General features: G+C 40.1%; 1 protein-coding gene across 3 annotated transcripts in view; it reads right to left on the minus strand.

The window, feature by feature from the left end:
- Window positions 1–19,201, minus strand: part of ENPP2 (ectonucleotide pyrophosphatase/phosphodiesterase 2) — an 82,322-nt gene that overhangs the window by 38,609 nt on the left and 24,512 nt on the right. For all 3 annotated transcript variants that reach the window (XM_042463601.1, XM_042463600.1, XM_042463599.1), the window contains 5 exons: window positions 16,555–16,634; window positions 12,042–12,161; window positions 5,862–5,917; window positions 3,327–3,392; window positions 2,650–2,716 (listed from right to left, as the gene is read on the minus strand). In XM_042463601.1, coding sequence (XP_042319535.1) covers window positions 2,650–2,716; window positions 3,327–3,392; window positions 5,862–5,917; window positions 12,042–12,161; window positions 16,555–16,634 — 389 coding nt within the window. The remainder of the gene's footprint in view (window positions 1–2,649; window positions 2,717–3,326; window positions 3,393–5,861; window positions 5,918–12,041; window positions 12,162–16,554; window positions 16,635–19,201) is intronic.

Raw genomic sequence — 19,201 nt, forward strand, 5'->3', positions numbered from 1 at the left:
AGGTCCTATGAAACAGAAACTGTAATGTCACAGAATATACCCCTTTATTATAGAAGGATACACCGACAGTCCCCAGTTGGGGAACATTTTACAGAATATTTGCGGGGTACCTCTTTGGGGTTAGTTATGATGATTCAACATATGTAAGATAGTTAAAAGTATGGATCATTACAGTGGGCCCATGGTATCCTCTGAGGTTTGTTTCCAGGACCCCTTGTGGATACCAAAATCTGTTGATGCTCAAGTCCCATTAAATAAAATGACATAGTAAAATGGTGCATCTTATATAAAATGGCAAAATCAAGGTATGCTTTCCAGAATTTATATTTTCAAAAATATTTTCAACCATGGATGGTTGAATCAGTGGATAAAGAATTCATGAATATGGAGGGCCAACTGTATTTTGCTCCCTATCTCTAATGTGTTGTTCAAATACTACATAGAGAACAGGGAAGGAGGGCTTAGATCTGTTCCAGCTGCTTAAAAGTGCAGCCAGCTCAGTACAAAGGAATGGAAGATGAAGGAAGATTGCATGCTATATCCAAACTACCATGATTACTAAGCAAACAACCCTGAGGGGGGTCTCTCCACTGAAGTCTTCTTTCTGACTGATTTATGAGACATTGATAGCTCCTTAAAAATGGAAAAAGTTAACAGGAACATTAAATACTTTTCTGTAAAAAATAAAAATAAAAAAGGAAATCCTTCCTGCAATGAGCCTGATCATCTGTGGAGTTTGCAGTACTCTACCAAAATATTTAAATGCACATTTAGAAACTTGAGGGTAAACTTGTTGTGGCATGGAACATCTCTCCACATTCAAAATAGCATCTTGCAAGTGGGACAGATTTAAAAAGCAATGAAATGATATAAAGAGAGAAAGGTTAAATTCTCTACTTTCTCCCAATATTGTAGTCCTAGCCAAAAGATCCCCTCTGGCTGCTAGTAAGTAAAAAAATTGTGTGAGTTCCAAAACTGTTATCTTACACATTACATCTAATTTGACCTTCAGTCACTTTGACACCAGGGACATATTTACAGGCTAATCTGTGCAGGAGAGCCACAAATTTTGGCTGATCTTTAAGTCACGAAATAGCAAAAAGGACTGGTAAAACCCAATAGAATGGAAGTAGAGAAGAGAAAAAAATATCTATGAAGATGGATGTACTGTATTCTTAAGTCCACAACCACCATTTAGTGGTGAGTTGTTATCCACCCACATATATACTCAACTGTCCTGGCATGTTAAACAACATCTGAATATTCCTCAAGAGTACCTTTGTTCAGTGACAGCTGGGACTCACTAAGATCAGTGGTGCAAAGGAAAGATTCACCAAATGTAGAGGCTGAGGCAATCAACCACAAGCCAGTACCATTAGGTACTTGGGGGGAAATTTTGGCCATTGTTTTGCATTTTAAAAAAAACTGGGGTGCTGGGATGGCATGAGGGCATCAAAATTAGCTTTGGGTGCTGTATTTCTCCACCTGTTGTCTAAGTGTATCTTTTCCCCTCTGTTGACTGGAATGGCTATTAGGGGTCAGGTGAGCAGCACACTATCTGCCCAGATTGTAGGACTACCTTTTCCCTTACTTCTGGCCAACTCATTGCTTCTGCACAGTAAATGATTTCTCCAAGCTGTTAAAATCAGCCAATTAAGTATAGATGTGAAAAGCAAAATTAAATAACATACTCAGGCTATTACGAAGCATAAATAGTAACCACATAAACTGTTCTTTTCATGCATCATTTTTCCTTTTAAACCACCCAACGTACTTGATAGATGACCCTGCAAAACTGATAACCTTACTTCCTTCATGCCACATTGTCATAAAGTGACATTCCTAAGGAAGGACAACAGTTGGAAGCTTTCAGAAACATCTTCCTGCTCTTTTAATGCTAGGGACTCCATATTTTCAACAGGGCTCTTTTCCTTCTTTGGAGGCTTATAGATGAGTGTGTTGGGGGGAACTATCATGTCAAAAATTAGCATTTTGGAAGAATGGATCTATAAACTCCTAGATATGATGAAGATGGACAAGCTTTCAAGAGGTCTTAAAAATGAAAAACACAACATATTTAAAGAAGACTGGATTGATATCATCAACTTCCTTAAAAAGGAGTGGGGGAGAGATGTAGTGGTGGGAATAGAACCCCTGTAAGCATTGATTGTATTTGATATCTCTGTTAATCAATCATTGCCAGATTTGAACAAAAACTAGATTAACTCCAATGTCATTTTTGTTTAATTTTTAAGTGGGGTCTACTGGCCTGGTGTACCCAAAAACAAAAGCTGTATAGAACTTGCTGGAGGTTAAGCATGGTTATAAACCCTCATTTTTTGCATATTTGTTTAAAAGGTAATGTAAGATTCAAAAAGTGTATGATTAAAAATGGACTGCTAGCTAGGAAGTAATGAAGGAGGAAGGTAGGTATATCTTTAATGCATCAAGCATCTTAAGCCTGGAAATTGAATAATTATTTTTGTTTTTATTTTATATATATATATATGTGTGTGTGTGTGTGTGTTTATCTTTAAAAAAACTCAATAAAGACTATATTTTTTAAAAAATAGCATTTTGGCAGCTTTTGCTGTAATGGGGTGAGCACAGCTATATAGGTTCCATAGATAGGAAAAGAACTATACTAACCTCAGTGGGACCATATCTGTGACCAGCAATATCTGGTTGATCAGAGTAGAATGCATAAGCATAAGGTCTGAAAGAAAAAGGAGGGGAAATGGATGTCAGAACATTTTGTCTTAGCAGGTTAGCTTGAGTCAAGTCTTTTCAATTCACCTTGCCTTCTGTGGGGGGGGGGGAGGGGGAGAGCAGGCTGTCTTCAATCATAGGTTTTCCACAGTCAGTTTAAACAATTAATTGTGCAATAACTTCATTAAAAATATGGGAAGGTGTGCCAAGAGGAGCACAGGGGGTGGACAATCTCATGCAGAAATGTTCCACAAGTTTCATAACAGGGAGGCGAATGGGTACAACAATTCTAACCAGGCCATGCCCTCTGTCAGGTTATAGTTCCATGCGCCCTCCATGTGAATTAAAAAACCTTGACAACCACCCAAATTGCAGGAAGCAGTGCTTGTTAAGACTCATTAGACTAAACCTTTTTTTAAAAAAAGGATTGGAAAAAACACTAACCAATATTACCATGCGTAATTAAATGTTCCCTAGTAATAGCAGCACATTCACGTCATGGAGGACAAACGTGGCTGATCAAAGTTAGAAGCCGTCAAAGGTTGCTGGCAATGCTGGCCTTCCAGTCCTTGCTACAAAGCTAAATTTCAGATGGATGACAAAGAAAGATTACTTACCTTTCATTTTCTGGCAAAGTTAGCCACTGTAGTATAGTTAATATTCTGCGCTCGTAAGGGATTATGCTAGAACACAAGATAGAAAATAGTGTAAGGCACTAGCTAGATCATGAATTTCCTGAGATCACATAGCAATCTGTCATAAAGCATAGTTGTAGTATGCTCCTACAGGGAAGGACAAGATTCCAATTTATCTTTTTCTTTCTCTTCCACTGAGTTAATTTGAGTGCAAAGTGCTTTTGCAACTTGAACCTAAGGCAAGCTAAGTCCAAAGGGGGAAAGCGGGAGGAGGAAACAGAAACTGGACATTTTAAAAGCAGTTGAAAAGTGCGGTGACAGAGGATTAGTCAGGACATACAGGGACATGTAAAGGGTATGTAATGTGCTTATTCCTATTTATGTATTTTCTTTCACTCATCAATCAGAGAGAGAGAGAGAGAGAGAGAGAGAGGAGTTTATCAGTCAAGGGAAATTTGAAGTATAATCCAGTGGCAATCATGGGGTTTAACGTTATTGTGTGATAGAGTAGCACATGCAATTTCGGGCAATGGCAAGCTATTTTCAGGCAATGGGAAGTCAGTTCGAACACAATTCGAATTCACGTAAATTCTCTGACCTAGTGAATTCATGTGAATGAATTCTGGCCCCACTTTTTTTTCATTCAAAATTAAGAGAAATTCCTCCTGTGTGATAAACTCCAGAGTGAGATGTTTGTAGAGTAGATGTTTTCTTAATGTAGGCGATTATATGGGACTCATTTGCCACATGTGTGTTTTTTATCTCCAATATTTCCTAAACTGAGTACATGAATTCTTTAGTTTCTTTGTTTAAAACTGTAGTTTGTATGTTCTTCTTTATTAATAACTTTTGTTCTCTTATTACCTGGCCACACTCTTTTGACAACACTTTGATACGGCCAATCCACAAATGTCCTGGTTTTCTTCTGTGAAATATTGGAGGGTATGCAGCAGACTCAGGCAAAAGCAAACTGTTGCCCCATCTCCTAGCCTGTGTGTCATTTCTCCTTCATAACTTTTGTTATCTTAGCCAAACACTGATGTTGTTTAGCCACACGTGCATGCTTAGCTACATATATTCTCTGAACAAATCATTCATTCATTCTCTCACTCTTCCTTCCTTCCTTCCTAATTTAATTTATATCCTGACTTTCCCTTCACATGGGATCAAAGGCAGCTTATAAAAAGGTCAAAACAAGGTACAACTAAATTTAATTTAATCTAATTTAAAAACAGTTTAAAATAGCTATTACATTGAAACTCCAATAATTTAAACCATTCTGCAATCATTTAAAAAGCATAACAATAAAGATAATGGTGTATAACAAAAAAAATTTAAAATTCTATTGCATTACCAGTTACTCTCAAAATGACTGCTTAAACTATAAGGTCTTTACCTGCCAGCCTAAAGAAAGCAAAGAGAGGACCAACCTAGCCTCCTCTAGGAGGGAATTATTCAGTCTGGGAGCAGCCAACAAGAAGGCCATCTCCCATGTCCCCACCAGACAAGCCTGTGATGGTAGTGGGACCCTCATTTTTGACACTAGACACATTACGCGGTATGGAAAATTGCTGTTTTCATATCAAGGGAGACACCAGAACTGAAACATGGGTTTCATAGTTCTATTTAAAATGTATATAATAATCAAAATATTCATTATTTCACACCCAAAGGAAGCAGGAAGAACTAGCTACTTCTGCAGATACTTGCAACATGCAAGGGTTAAATTATATAGCTAAAACCTGTACTGTGCCAAATGTACATTAATTTTTCACCCTAGAAGCCTCCCAATGGTTTTTCATTCACTGTCTACCACTTGCCATATGTGATCACATGGATCAGAAGTTGGGAAACTGTGTCTCTCTAGATATGGTTGGACTTTCATAAGCACAGCCAGCATCATGGCCAATTGTCAAGGGTGGTGGATATTATTGTTCCTTAGAAACTGAAAAACCATTGCTTTAAAAGATTGCAGTGACAATATAGGCAATGGCATATTTTAGAAAAGCATTAGGCATTTTTGATCAAAGGGAGTCAGCATGGTTTAGTGGTTTGAATGCTGGACTATGACTCTGGAGGCCAGGTTTCAAATCCTGACTTTGGTGTGTAAGCCCACCAGAACTGGGTAACTTTGGGCAAGTCACACTGTCTGAGCCTCAGAGGATCACAATGGCAAACTCTCTCTGATGAAATTTGCCAAGAAAACCCCATGATTAGGGTCTTAAAATCACCATAGATCAGAAAGGGACTTAAAGGCACACAACAACAAACTATTGATGAAACACTCAACACATGTCAGCATGATTTTAAGGAGAAAAAGAATCAAGAAGATATCGAGTAATGCTGCCCAGTTCAAAAGATGGATGGAGCAGGACAAAGTAACTAACCCAATCCAATCTTTACTCATAAATAAACTCTGGCAGTTTTTACAGCATTTGCTTACAAGCACCTATATTCAGAAATGCAGCTATGCTACTGATTTTTGAGCATGTACTCAAAAAAATGAAAAGTACTTACTTAGACCAAAAGAATGTACCTGCTTTCACTCCTTGCTTGACAGCCGTAATCCATATCTAATTAGGAAAACATAAGCAGATTACAAAGGGCTCAAGGCTTTTGATTATAAGGGAGAACATTTCCTATAATAAAAACACTTATTACAAATATTTCTAAAGTGTTGGCTTCTACTTCTCCACCTTAGAGTTTATGCATTTGCATCCAACTGGCTTAGTTAGCAGCATCAGTGTTTCATATATTAGTGACTTCTGTATGAGGCCCCGTAACATAAAGTTTTCTGGGCAGCTTTAACAAACACATAGGTAATTTAAATTGAAGAAGCAGAACATAAAGTTTTCCAAATCAAAAATAACATTTAAAATAAAACAAGACACAAAACTCATAGCAATCCCAAACTTAAGAGCAACTGTACAAATCAGATACCTAGACCAGGCTAGTCATACTCTCCAATTGCCCTGGTTTAGCAGGAGGAGACCCACATAATCCCCTACTGTCGCATTTTCTCAGCTGCTTTTAAAATGTCTCAGTTTCTCTCTTCTCCTCCCACTTTACTCTTTTGTCCTCTTATTACCTGAGTTGTTGCAATCTGAGTTCAAACTGGAAAAGTAGTTTTCCACTAAGCAAACTCGGAAAGAAGAGGAAGGAAGGGTGGTTTGCTTTTCCTGGAGAAACATTTGGGGGGGGGGGTCTCCCTTTTTTCAGACTTTCCTAAACTCATTACACACATTCCAGGGTTTATATGCCTAAAACTGTAGTTTTATGTGCTTCTTCATTAAAAACTTTTAGTCTCTTGTTGCCTGGCTACACTCATTTGACTACACTCTTGTTGCTCAACCACATGTGTTTTCATCTATAAAATGTTGGAGGATACGATGAGTTGTTTAAGATCTGAATAAACAAAATGGACATTTCTTAATGCCAAAAAGATCACAGGGAGAGAACCTTTCTGTGAAGGCTACTCCACAACCAAGTACCACCAACAAGAAGACCCTCTCCTTTGTAACTACCCACCTCTACCAGAAATGAGAAGCAGAAATTCCTTTGTGAAGTCGAAGGCTTTCATGGCTGGCATCCATAGTTTTTTGTGGGTTTTTTGGGTTGTGTGGCCATGTTCTAGAAGATTTTCTTCCTGAATTCTCTGAAGATGCCAGCCACAGATGCTGGTGAAACATCAGGAAGAAAATCTTCTAGAACATGGCCACACAGCCCGAAAAACCCACAAAAAACTGTAGAAATTCCTTATTTAAGATCAACAGATTGGAAAACAACTATTACATTGACAGAGCTAAAAGGTTTAAAACTTGAAGCTACTCTACTCCTTTTTACATTTTACAAGGAGTCTTTGTATTTCTGAAGCTAACTGTCACAAGGTCAGTTGAGAGTTAAAAGGGGGAAACGACAGGATGATATGAAATGCAGCCTATGAAATGGAGTGGTGATATAGTTCATAGCAGGCTACGAAATGGAGGGATGGACAATATTAACACTGGAGGCACAGTGAAGATTTGTAGCAATCAACAACAGCTCTGCAGTTAGAAAGGATGAAGTAGATTCCCCAGGCAGCAGATGCTGGATATTGGCTGGCAGGACCCCACCACCACCATTTAACACCAAGCTCCCTAAGTCAGTCTGTTGCTGTCAGATATGGTAGTGGATGCATTCCTGTCACTAGTGTTGGAGTGAGATTCGCTTGCCATCTCCCTGTATGGAATGAATGGTTGCTATCTTGGCCTTTACCTCAGATAGGCATTCACAAAGTGCTTTAGGCCAATCCTGCTAGAAACAGAACTAGGCATTTAGAAGTCAATAATTTACATCTCATTTTCCAGAGGGGTTGCCATAGAAAAGACTGGTCTTCTCCCATGGGAGCAACCAAAAAAAAACAAAAAAAAAACACACTGCTGCAACAAGAGTTCAATGTCATCTCCAAGAACACAACCCAAGAAAAATCTTCCTTTTGTTTTAAAAGTGGAACATTTGTAGGAATACCGTGTTCCTTTTGATATACTGCATTTATGAAGGTCATAGATCAAGCCTTCATGGTGAATGGGCCCTTCACATTTGTTTTCGCTTTCTGAAAGAACAACACACTGAAATATTCCCGATGCACACTTTTAAAGTTTCCCATCAGGCCGCACCTAAATTAATAGAATACTCCAGTGGCATTTTGCATTGATCAAAAAGTTCCTGTTGCATGACTCTCCCAGCAATACCGCACTCAGCTGGAGTTAGGAAAACCTCTTTTTGGAGTAGTGGTTTCAGGGCGAGTTCTATTGTAAAATGTTTAGATGAAGGGGGAAACTGCATCTTACCAATATGGGGGCCATTCAAGCTACCATTTACCCCGGATCAGGAATTTGTTCTTGCACGTAAAATTCATATTGGCCCCGAATCTCTCACAATCGATTTTGAGGCATGCACAAGCGTTTTGTGGCAAATGCCCCTTAGCGCGGGTCATTTGGAATCGGCGGGAAAAGCCGTCTCATTTTTTAAAAACCTGGGTTCCACAAATATGAACTTGCCCCCGATCATGATCAGGTCAAGTTCAGGGGAGGGATTTTGGTCAGAGGGAGGGTCAGAAGGGAGGAGGAGGATTGCCAAGGGAAATCGGGTTGTGGGGCCAAGCCGCAGGAAGGATGTAGGGAAATCAGGCTGCGGAGCCAAGAGGAAGGAGCCTCTCTCTCTTTTTATTTTTTATTTTTGACAGTCTATGCGTATGATTTTTTGGGTGACACAGAATGTGTGTGTGCTTGTACTACTTTCATTTCCTCTTGCTCCTGGAACATAAAAGCCTTTATTATTAATAATATTATTATTATTTGTGTTATATGCAGATGCTACAATTACAATGCCTGTGCTACACTTCCCTTTCATTTCCTCTTGCTCCTGGAATTATTTGTTTAAAATGCGAATGCTACAATGCCAATGTTACAAATTTTTCCTTTTCAATTTGACAAATTTTCAATATTGCTACACATAAGACACACACTGGAGGTTTTTAAATTTGAAAGCATCTGTGCACCCTGCCTGCCAGTTTTTTTAAAAAAAGGAGGGGAGAAGCCCCCATCCACTTAGCCAATGGCTGCAAGAAACGTCAGGTTTTATGAAAGCGGAAGTAATTTGATTGACAGCAGAGGACCCTTCCTTTTAAACAGGGTAAAGAGCTGCAATGGTGTTCTGAGGTTAAATACCCCGATTAAGGTATTTATACACTTGCTTCCAGAGGCATTTGAGAGGAGGCCCCTAGATTGTACCCAGTTCCCTCCAGTGCAAATGTGCCAGTCTGAATGGGGCCATGGTAGTGTACCACTACAGGGGTTCTTTCTTTCTTTCTTTTTTAAAAGTGAATGTATAGTTTTAGAAATGTACAACCCAGGGTTAAAGCTAGTGTGTCCTAGGGAAGGGCAAGGATTCGAGACCATCATCCCATCAAAGCTACCAAATCCCAAGCCCCTGCCATATTAGGAAGAAGAGGGAAAATGAGGAACACAGTTGTGGTGACATTCACACACTGCTTAGAGAGAAGAAAGTGTGAGTGATCAAGAGGTTGGCTATTGTTCTGAATGCCTACCAAAGTCAAACCAGTTGTGGTGGAAGGACAAGGTGGAAAAATCACCTGTTCCACAGCACAGGCAATTCCCCCACCCCAGCTTCCAATTATTTGGCTCTACCAGGTATTGAAAACTATAGTCAAACATCTCATTAACATTGCTTCCTCCTCTCTCATCTTGCTGCCATCACCACCATTTTCTATATTCTCCCCTCTTCTTTCTTGCACATTCAGGGAGGGTGCAAGTCAGGGTAGATGCAATGGCATCATACAGTTGGTCTGTCTGAACCAGTTGTTAAAACAGTTAAAAGACATGGAGGCTGGGGAGGTTAAAAGGGGAGCCAGGAAAAGTGAAGGGGAGGAGAAGGATGAGACCAGAGTGGATAAGAAGGACAGAAATGCAAGAAGGTCAGAGGAAAGGGAAAGACTGGATCTTCTGGAACCAGGGTGGAGAGCCAGGGACATGGACATGCCAAGTGTCCCACTATCCAACACAGCTGTTGCTGCAAAGGATCTGGAAGAAACATTGGCAAGATATGGAGCTGGGGAACAACACTACAGTACTAGCTCCTGGGATCCCCTGGCGGGGAGGCAGCAAAAACATCCTCGAGCAAAGGAAGACTAGTTAGATGCATTTACATGTCTGCATATTTTTGCAAAAACAAAACAAAACATAAGAATAAAAAAATAAAATCCATTGTTAATTACTTTGGATGATACCACTGGGCAGAGGTGGGGGTGTATGTACATGTGGATATGTGCATGAGCAGGTTTTACAGCACTTTAAAAAGGGGGCCAAGACTTTCTGCGGTAGGAGTAGGCGTAGTTGGAATAGTGTGGATGTGGGAGAGTGACACTTCTACATCTTTCTCCTGAGCTGCTGGTTCTTACAGTTCATCACTGGTGTAACCTCACCCTTCAGTAAAGGTCTTAGACCAATGTAGTCTACTACAGGGTCAGGATATGCATATGGTACTGTGTATTCAACATCAGAACTTGCAAAAAAAAAATTCTTCACCTCCACACAAGGCAACACTCAGAACTATACAGCCACAAGACCATGCTGGGAGTTGCAGACCAAAATTGCAACATTTCCAAATGTGCTCAGGATCACAGTCACAATTACAGACGTTCTGAACCATGCCTGGGGTACACTACTGAACCAAGCTTGGTGCTTAGGATCCCCTCCACAAGTATGGACATACTGAAACATATCTGGAGTACAAGTGTATGTTGATAGGTTATACTGGGTTTAGAACAACTATAGCATTAAAAGCGCTGATATTTCCATTCCTCCACAAATATATTATACTGCCTTAGAAGCTTCTCGTTCTTCATTTTACAAGGCAATATGTTGATGAGCTAGTGTAGTATAGTGGTTTGAGTGTTGGACTAGGCCTCTGGAAGAGCAGGGTTCAAATCCCTGATCAACCATGGAAATCGATTGGGTGGCCCTGGGCAAGTCACATTCTTCCAGCCTTAGAGGAAGGCAATTGCCCAAGGCATTGCATAATTGTCGCTTACTATCTGATGTTCTTTTGTTGCCTGTTTATCGATCCATTTCCTGTATTGCTATGTACTGTATATGTATTATCCTACTTGTGAGTATGTATTTTCCCTGGATAATGATTAACCTTCCATTTTGAAGCCAAGCCCTCCCTCCAGACCATCTGCCTTGGTCCAGGCCTTGGAGGTAGAGAGGAACTGCTGGACCTCTTACCCTTTCCCGTCACCACTCCCTTCTCCTTCTGTGTCATGTCTTTTTAGATTGTAAGCCCGAGGGCAGGGAACCGTCTAACTAAAAAGATTGCATGTACAGCGCTGTGTAAATTTACAGTGCTTCATAAATAAAGGTTAATGATGATGATGATGATGATGATGATGATGATGATGATGATGATGATAATAATAATATCACCATCTGACACCATAGGGAAAAAACTAGCATTTCAGAGTCCCATCAAGGCTAATAACATCTGACTCCAACTTTAAGCATCAGGTAGCTATGTCTGCAGCAAGCCTCCATTCTAATTTCCCCCAGTGCCTTGGGGGTTATATTGTCTGGGGAATTGTGAGAAAAAAAAATAGAAATACCCAGACACCTTTGGAGCACACGTAAGCCTACTAGAAGACATCTAGAGACAGCCATAGTTGCTGTGTAAACACACACACACACGGAGAGAAAGAAAGAGAGAGAACACTAGGACCTATAGTTAAGAAAGACTTGCATAATACTTCAAAACACAATGGATGACAGGGAGCAGAATCACAACCTGCCAGTATAGATGTACTGCTGATATGAACATTTCTATTTTTATTTTGTTAAAAGATATATTTAGCAATATAAAAATAACTCTCAATGCCACACTCCTGATCTAGATAGATATTAGTTGTGACTCACTCCCATTCATTGTCCAATGGGACAAGTTATATAAGTGTAAGAAATCAATACTTTATGTCATAACTTTAACAATCCTAGACCCAGCAACAGGGGAAGCAGAACGAAGAGATTTACTCTCCTCTCTCTCTCTCTCTCACACACACACACACACACACACACACACACGTTTTTTGAAGTATGATTACTTGTACATGCACATTTGTCTAAGGCAAAAGAAACTGAAACTTACAGGCTGGCCTCCCCACCATCTGTGGTTGAATTTTTCCCGGCCTCGAAGGCTGAAGCCAGCATCAAATACAGGGTCGTGCATCGAATTTCCAATGATTCCATGAGATTCAGGATACAGCCCCTTTGTTCAGAAACAAGCTAGAGTAAGTGATGCATTTTACACATTTTTATTAATTTCTTTTAATTTTATAGGCACATAATCAAAGAAGCCTTTAACACTGCATGGAAGTATTAGGAAATTAAGCCGATTATTAATTATGCAACATGACTTTATACAGTTACTTCCTTCGGTAAAAAGCATATAGCATTAGTTGCTTTGAAGTACTAGTTGGGAAAATTATTCCCCCTTTTTTCCTCAAGGCCAATTTATAATACCTCCACAGCTGTATCACAAAATGCATCGTTTAGAGGTCTGCAATTGTTTCTAGACAATCTAGCACAAGTGCTCACAATTTATAGTGGAAAAGGAAGGGGGTACCTTAATAAAATGCAAAAAAACAAACAACAAGCAAGCTTCATTTATATACCGCTTTATACTGCCTAAGCAGTGTCTAAGCAGTTTACAACTGTTAGCTAATTTGCCCCCAATAGTCTGGGTACTCATTTTAGCCACCTCGGAAGGATGAAAGCCTGAGTCGAGCCCGTTTGTTGGTCTTGAACTCGCAACCTTATGGTTTTGAGTGAGTGGCTGCAGTACAGGCATTTAACTACTGCGCCATCAGGGCAAACCATTCCATGCTCTGACTTCCCCTAATTTTACCCACATGCATCATATTGTAGCCATCTAAAAACAGTAGCTAAAGGAACTCCTGCATCCAACCCTCAATGCTTTCTCTCTGATTTGAGAACAGAGCTGCTGGGGGAAACAACAATGGTTTCACTTGCAACACAGGTATAAATCAGTCTTTCTGGTATGCCATTTCTGTCAAGCAGAGCGATTAGATGAATAATGTAAGGAGGTACTATGGGAACATAAGATAAATTGCTTTGCAGCTTACATGGGAGTTGTGCAAGAAGGTCACATGCTTATTTTACTGTAAGCCTCTAGAACACCATGACTGGGAACAGTGGGGCAGTGAATCTGCTCTGGGGTTTTAGTTTAAACTTTAAAGGTACTGAATGTATTGGGCAGCTAGGTTAGGCACCTTGAATAATTCCTTTAAAGTTCATATTAAAATGTAGCTTAGCCACCCTCATGGTATGGTCACCACGAGCCATGAATGACTGACAGTGCTTTCCTAACGCATGTCAAAATAGGTATATCATATGGAGGTTTTGTTTACATATTAGCAATTGAGTTCATCAGTGCAGGTGACATGAGCCACATGAAGCAGCCTGAGAGCTAGCAAAGAGCAGGAGAGAGAGAGAATGAAGTTAATGGTTACTTGATTTGACAAAGTCCAAATCTACTTCAAAGGAGGTAATTCTTCACTAATCTTATTCTTAAAGGAAACAATGAGTAATTTAAAGATTTTCTTCCACTGCAAAAAAAAAAAAAAAGCCTTTGAAAACCACACCATTTTCAAAGTCTTTTCACAATTTGTATTTGGTACTGACTGTGCAAAATTCACACATGGTTTTTGTGCAGGAAACAGTATTTTCAACACAGGAAAAATTTCTGCACACAAAAAACACAATTTCTATGCAAATCAACCAGCTGCAAATTTTGCACATAATAAGCCCCAAACTCCACAAAGATTATCACTGGTCCAGGATTCTTCTCATCAGGATTTTGGGATAAATTTTTTAAACCATTCTTCAAATATTTTTGAATGTTCTTTCCATCCTTAGTTCAAAGTAATGTGCAGCACATGATTCTCCAGCTTTATATGGTGCACCAACAGCCAATGTTTGTAACCATTACCATTTTCCCATTCTTTTCTCCATGATATATAGAATCAACTGTCTTAGGATTTAGATTCATAGAATCATAGAATTGGAAGAGGCCACAAGGATCATCCAGTCCAATCCACTACCATGCAAGAAGCAGTCCTGAGAGATGGCCATCCATCTTTTGTTTAAAAACTGCCAAAGAAGGAGACTCCACCACGTTCCAAGGGAGTGTGTTTCACTGTTGAACAGCTCTTACTGTCAGGGAAGTTATTCCTAATGTTGAGCTGGAATCTCTTTTCCTGCAGTTTGAATCCATTGCTCTGGGTCCTAATCTCTGGAGCAGCAGAAAATAAGCTTGCTCCAGCCTCAATATGACACCTCTTTAAATATTTAAACAGGGCTATCATGTCACCTCTTCACCTTCTCTTCTCCAGGCTAAAAATACTCAGCTCCCTAAGTCTCTCCTCATAAAGCATGGTTTATTGGTGGCCCGCCTCTGGACATGCTCCAGCTTGACTCTATTCCAATATAGTACAGTGGACCCTTGTTATACGCTGGGGTTTGGTTCCAAGATCCCCCGTGGATAACAAAATCTGTGGATGCTCAAGTCCCATTAAATATAATGACATAGCAAAATGGTTTCCCTTATAAAAAATGGAAAATCAAGGTTTGATATTTTAATGTAAAGTCAAAGGCTTTCATGGCCGGCATCCATAGTTTTTTGTGGGTTTTTCGGGCTATGTGGCCATGTTCTAGCAGAGTTTCTTTCTGACGTTTCACCAGCATTCTCTGAAGATGCCAGCCACAAAAAACTATGGATGCCGGCCATGAAAGCCTTCGACTTTCCTTCCCAGTTGTAGCACTTACTTCTAGGATACTCAGAACCAGAAGTGGCACACTGTGGTCCACCAAATGTGGTTGGACTCCAAATCCTCAATGACAGCTGGTTGCTCCAATGTCACTGGAGTGGTTAATCAGACCAAAATGTTAGTTGGGACTTTAAAGGAGCTATCTCCAAAACAGGCTGAGGAGCTCAGACCCAAGATAGGACCAAAAAGCATAAAGTCAAAAATTAAGATTTTAAAGTTAGGACTGAAACCCAGAGCAGATTCACTGTTCTACTGGCATCAGAACCACTAGCTGCCACTGCAAATTTTGTGAGGCCCACCCAATATCTGAAATGGTTAGGGATGATGAGCATTATAATCCAGAAAGACCTGAAAGGCCCCATGTTTCCTATACTGTACAAATTTTTAACAGTTAGGGCAAGGGTATGAATCATGTGGCCCTCCATATGCTCTTGGCTTGCAACTCCCAGCTTTCTTCAACCTTGGCTTTGCTGGCAAGGGCTGATAGGAGCTGCAGACCCACAACATCTGGAGATATGTTATTCCTTCCACTGCACGGGGATTGAAACACATCAATTTCCTCCTGTTATTGTCTTTTTCTCTCCACCTTTCCTACTTTAGCTAGACACAATTAGTCTATTACAAATCATTTCCCCCTCTGCACTCCCTAATCCATGATGCCTATAGCAAACAATAAGATGGACAAGGGTTTAAATATAGCATACCACCACAAAGCTTAGCTGACTAAATGCTATTTCTCCACCAGCATCCTCTGCCAAAAGGTTTGCCAAGATGATTCTTGAAACTGGCTAATTATAGTTACAAGGGCCTCCAAGAAAGTAGTAACTCAGCACAATAACAATTTATTTAAAATGGTTGTTGTTGTTAACTGTCTTTGAGTCAACGTCAACCCATGGCAACCCTATGTATGAGAGACCTCCAAGTCACCCTATTCTCAACCACCCTGCTCAGCTCCTGAAGACTCATGGCAATGGCTTCTCTGATTGAGTCTATCCATATGGAATGTGGTCTTCCTCTTTGCCTATTGCCCTCCTCTTTACCAATCATTATAGTCTTTCCTAGTGAGTCCTTTCTTCTCATTATATGGTCAAAATATGACAACCTCAGTTTAGTCATCTTTGTTTCCCAGGAGATTTTGGGCCTAATCTGCTCTAGGATTTATCCATGGGTCTTTTTAGAGGTCCATGATATACTCAGAAGGCTTCCCCAGCACTGTACTTCAAATGAGTTGGGTTTTTTCCAATCAGCTTTTTTTTCTAAACTCATTATTTTCCTGCTTTTTCAAAATAACTATGATTGTTGTGTTTTATTGCTTGTTGTTTTTTTTTAAAAAAGTCTTGACTGCTACAAACTGGCTGATCATAGAAAACACCTCGTGTCAATCTTGTTTCAACACTCAGAACAGGTAATGGTGTAACAGTATAAGGCACAGCATGTGCCATCACTTGAATGGTGGAGGATACTATTATAGAATAGCATCCTTCACTGTTTAGCAAGGACACACACATGACTAAAAGGTTACAACTGCAACACAAAATAAACAATGCTATCCATCATTAAGTTACATTCATACTGTAAGCAAGTTGTGCCTCATATATTGGGGAGGAGGAAGAATTCCAAGCTTTGGTTTATTAATATAAACTTCTAACATTCCACAGCTCATGTGGACCTTCAGACTGTAACCTTAAGCTCCTTAAACTGGTCTTCTCTTGGCCACATTCAGAAGCTTCCTCTTCTGGTTCCCTAGTTTACATTTGCAGAAAGATAATTAAAATGATCCCACTGTCCCATAAAATCTGCAACAAGACTTACCGTTGCCAAAGTATACAAGTTAGGGAAAGTCTTTGTAGGATAGACAGGTCTCATGTATGGAGCATGTGTTCCACAGGTTCCTAAAAATACAGAATTCAGTATTATTACTTCTTTCAAGCACCAAGGTCTCCATGACACCTTGTAAGCATAACAGCCGCCATTCCTGCCTGAAGACCTTACCACTTGTCCAGCAATACCCTCTTCGAGGGTACTCCATTTAGTCCTTCCATATTCCTCTCCTTTCTTATGCTCCTTTTCACTCCCAAACAGGGGAATAATGTACATTTATTTCAGTTACTCAATTTTATCTACACCAAACTGCAGAATGTGACTAAAGGATTTTGTCTGTGGCTTTATGAAAAGCGAGCTGGGAAGGAACTTGATGACAAAAAGAGAAGGTATCCCACAGCTGTGCTAGAGGTAAGCATAACAGGTATGAAGGCATCAAATAGCAGAACAGAATGAGCCAAAAGGCCTATACAGATGGTATAAAACATGTTTTCTGTCCCACTCTCCTTCTGCATAATTTTTCGCCACTCCTTCATAGAATCATAGAATCATAGAGTTGGAAGAGACCGCACGGGCCATCCAGTCCAACCCCCTGCTATGCAGGAAATCCAAATCAAAGCATCCCCGACAGATGGCCATCTAGCCTCTGCTTAAAGACCTCCAAGGAGGGAGATTCCACTACACTCCGAGGGAGTGTGTTCCACTGTCGAACAGCCCTTACTGTCAGGAAGTTCTTCCTAATGTTGAGGTGGAATCTCTTTTCCTGTAGCTTGCATCCATTGTTCCGGGTCCTGTTCTCTGGAGCAGCAGAAAACAAATTTGCTCCCTCCTCAATATGACATCCTTTCAAATATTTAAACAGGGCTATCATATCACCTCTTAACCTTCTCTTCTCCAGGCTAAACATCCCCAGCTCCCTGAGTTGTTCCTCATAGGACATGGTTTCCATGCTCTTCATGTGCAGAGCAATAGATTTGAAGAGGAGAGACTTCATTATCTATGGAGATTTTCCATTTGAATTAGAAAACTATATTTCAAATCAAATGGAGAGTCTTCACAGATCACAGTGACTCATAGGTTCATACTATCTCTCTCCACCTTTAGAGCAGAAATGATGTTGAGGGGGCAGAGCTAGTCTGTGTCCATTCTCAGGTGTTTATTCTACACACTTTTAAATTAATAATTAATTTTTAATAATTTGTTTTATTTATATACCGCTATTCCAAAGATCATAGCGGTGAACAGCAAGTAAGCTAATTAGCAAGTAAGCTAATTTGCCCCCAACAATCTGGGTACTCATTTTAGCGACCTCGGAAGGATGCAAGCCTGAGTCAAGCTTGGGCCCTTTTGCTGGTCTTGAACTCGCAACCTTGTGGTTTTGAGTGAATGGCTGCAGTACAGGCATTTAACCACTGCGCCACCAGGGCTCCATGGCTGTATAGGGCTGAATTAATGCCAAAGAAACCAATGTGAAGCCTTAAATACATACAAATACCTTGTCAAGTTCACTAAAGACAACAAAGTACATATTAAGTTAGAAAAATAAAATTCACATTCCAAAAATACAACCAATAAAAATGTGACTGTAGCTATAGGGTTCCAGCTGCAATTCTATTTTACTCCAAAATTAAAATACTGCTCTTAATATGCATTGCTGTATCACACACACACACATACACAATTTTCTAACAATGCAAAGAGGATCACACAATCTTTTCAGTTGCAGATCATGGCCAAGGTCTAGCTGTGTACTTTCATCAAATCTTGCTGCTTTCACTAGCAAAATGAGAAAGGGCTGACTTCCACTCTCTCCCACATTTCTCCATGCACCCTATAAACCTGCTGGAAAAATCTTTGGAATATGCCTGTCATGCCATGAAGGTCTATAGGCAAAAGGGGTGATTTTACTAGCAGAAACAATGAAAACATATCAGTGGATCCTAGCCTGTGCATTATTTCATTTCTATGAGAGACGCTGTTACACTAAAAACGAATGTGATAATTTTATGTACGCCTCAACACACAGCAAAGAAAATGCCTCAGTTCTCAAGAAAATCCTCAAAGCAAGAAATACATCAATACTAATGTATGATGACACATATCTCTATTGCACATCAACAAATAATGTCCCCACAAAACGCTACAGTGTGAAGTACATCTGTTTACTCATATCTTGTTTTCCACAACATTGTTTACCCATCACTTTCAGCAACTGTAGTTAAGGCCCAGAGGTTGTACATGCCCCACACTGGATCTTAGAGGGCAGCTCTAGCATCCCACTGTGTCTAGGGTTGCCATAACTGTCTACCTCCAAACCGGGAGAAATGTAAAAAATGGTAGGACAAATGTAGGAGAAAATTTACCCCCCAAATGTAGGACATATTTAGTAAATGGAGGACACAAACAACTAAAAAACAAAAAATTAATAAATTCAAAAATCATTAATATAAACGGCAGCAAGGCCTTCTCGGAGGTGGAACACGCTCCTCCGCCTCTGGAGAAGGCTTTGTTGATCCTGGCTAGGCTCCGAGAAGAGAGAGGCTGCAGCCGCGGCTTCTCTCTTCAGAGCCCAGCTCGGTGGCAAACCTTCTCGGAGGCGGAGCCGCACAGGGCCTAGCCAGTGGGCTGGGCTCCAGAG

The sequence above is a fragment of the Sceloporus undulatus genome, chromosome 4, assembly GCF_019175285.1.
Source record: "Sceloporus undulatus isolate JIND9_A2432 ecotype Alabama chromosome 4, SceUnd_v1.1, whole genome shotgun sequence".
NCBI classification, from domain to species: domain Eukaryota; kingdom Metazoa; phylum Chordata; class Lepidosauria; order Squamata; family Phrynosomatidae; genus Sceloporus; species Sceloporus undulatus.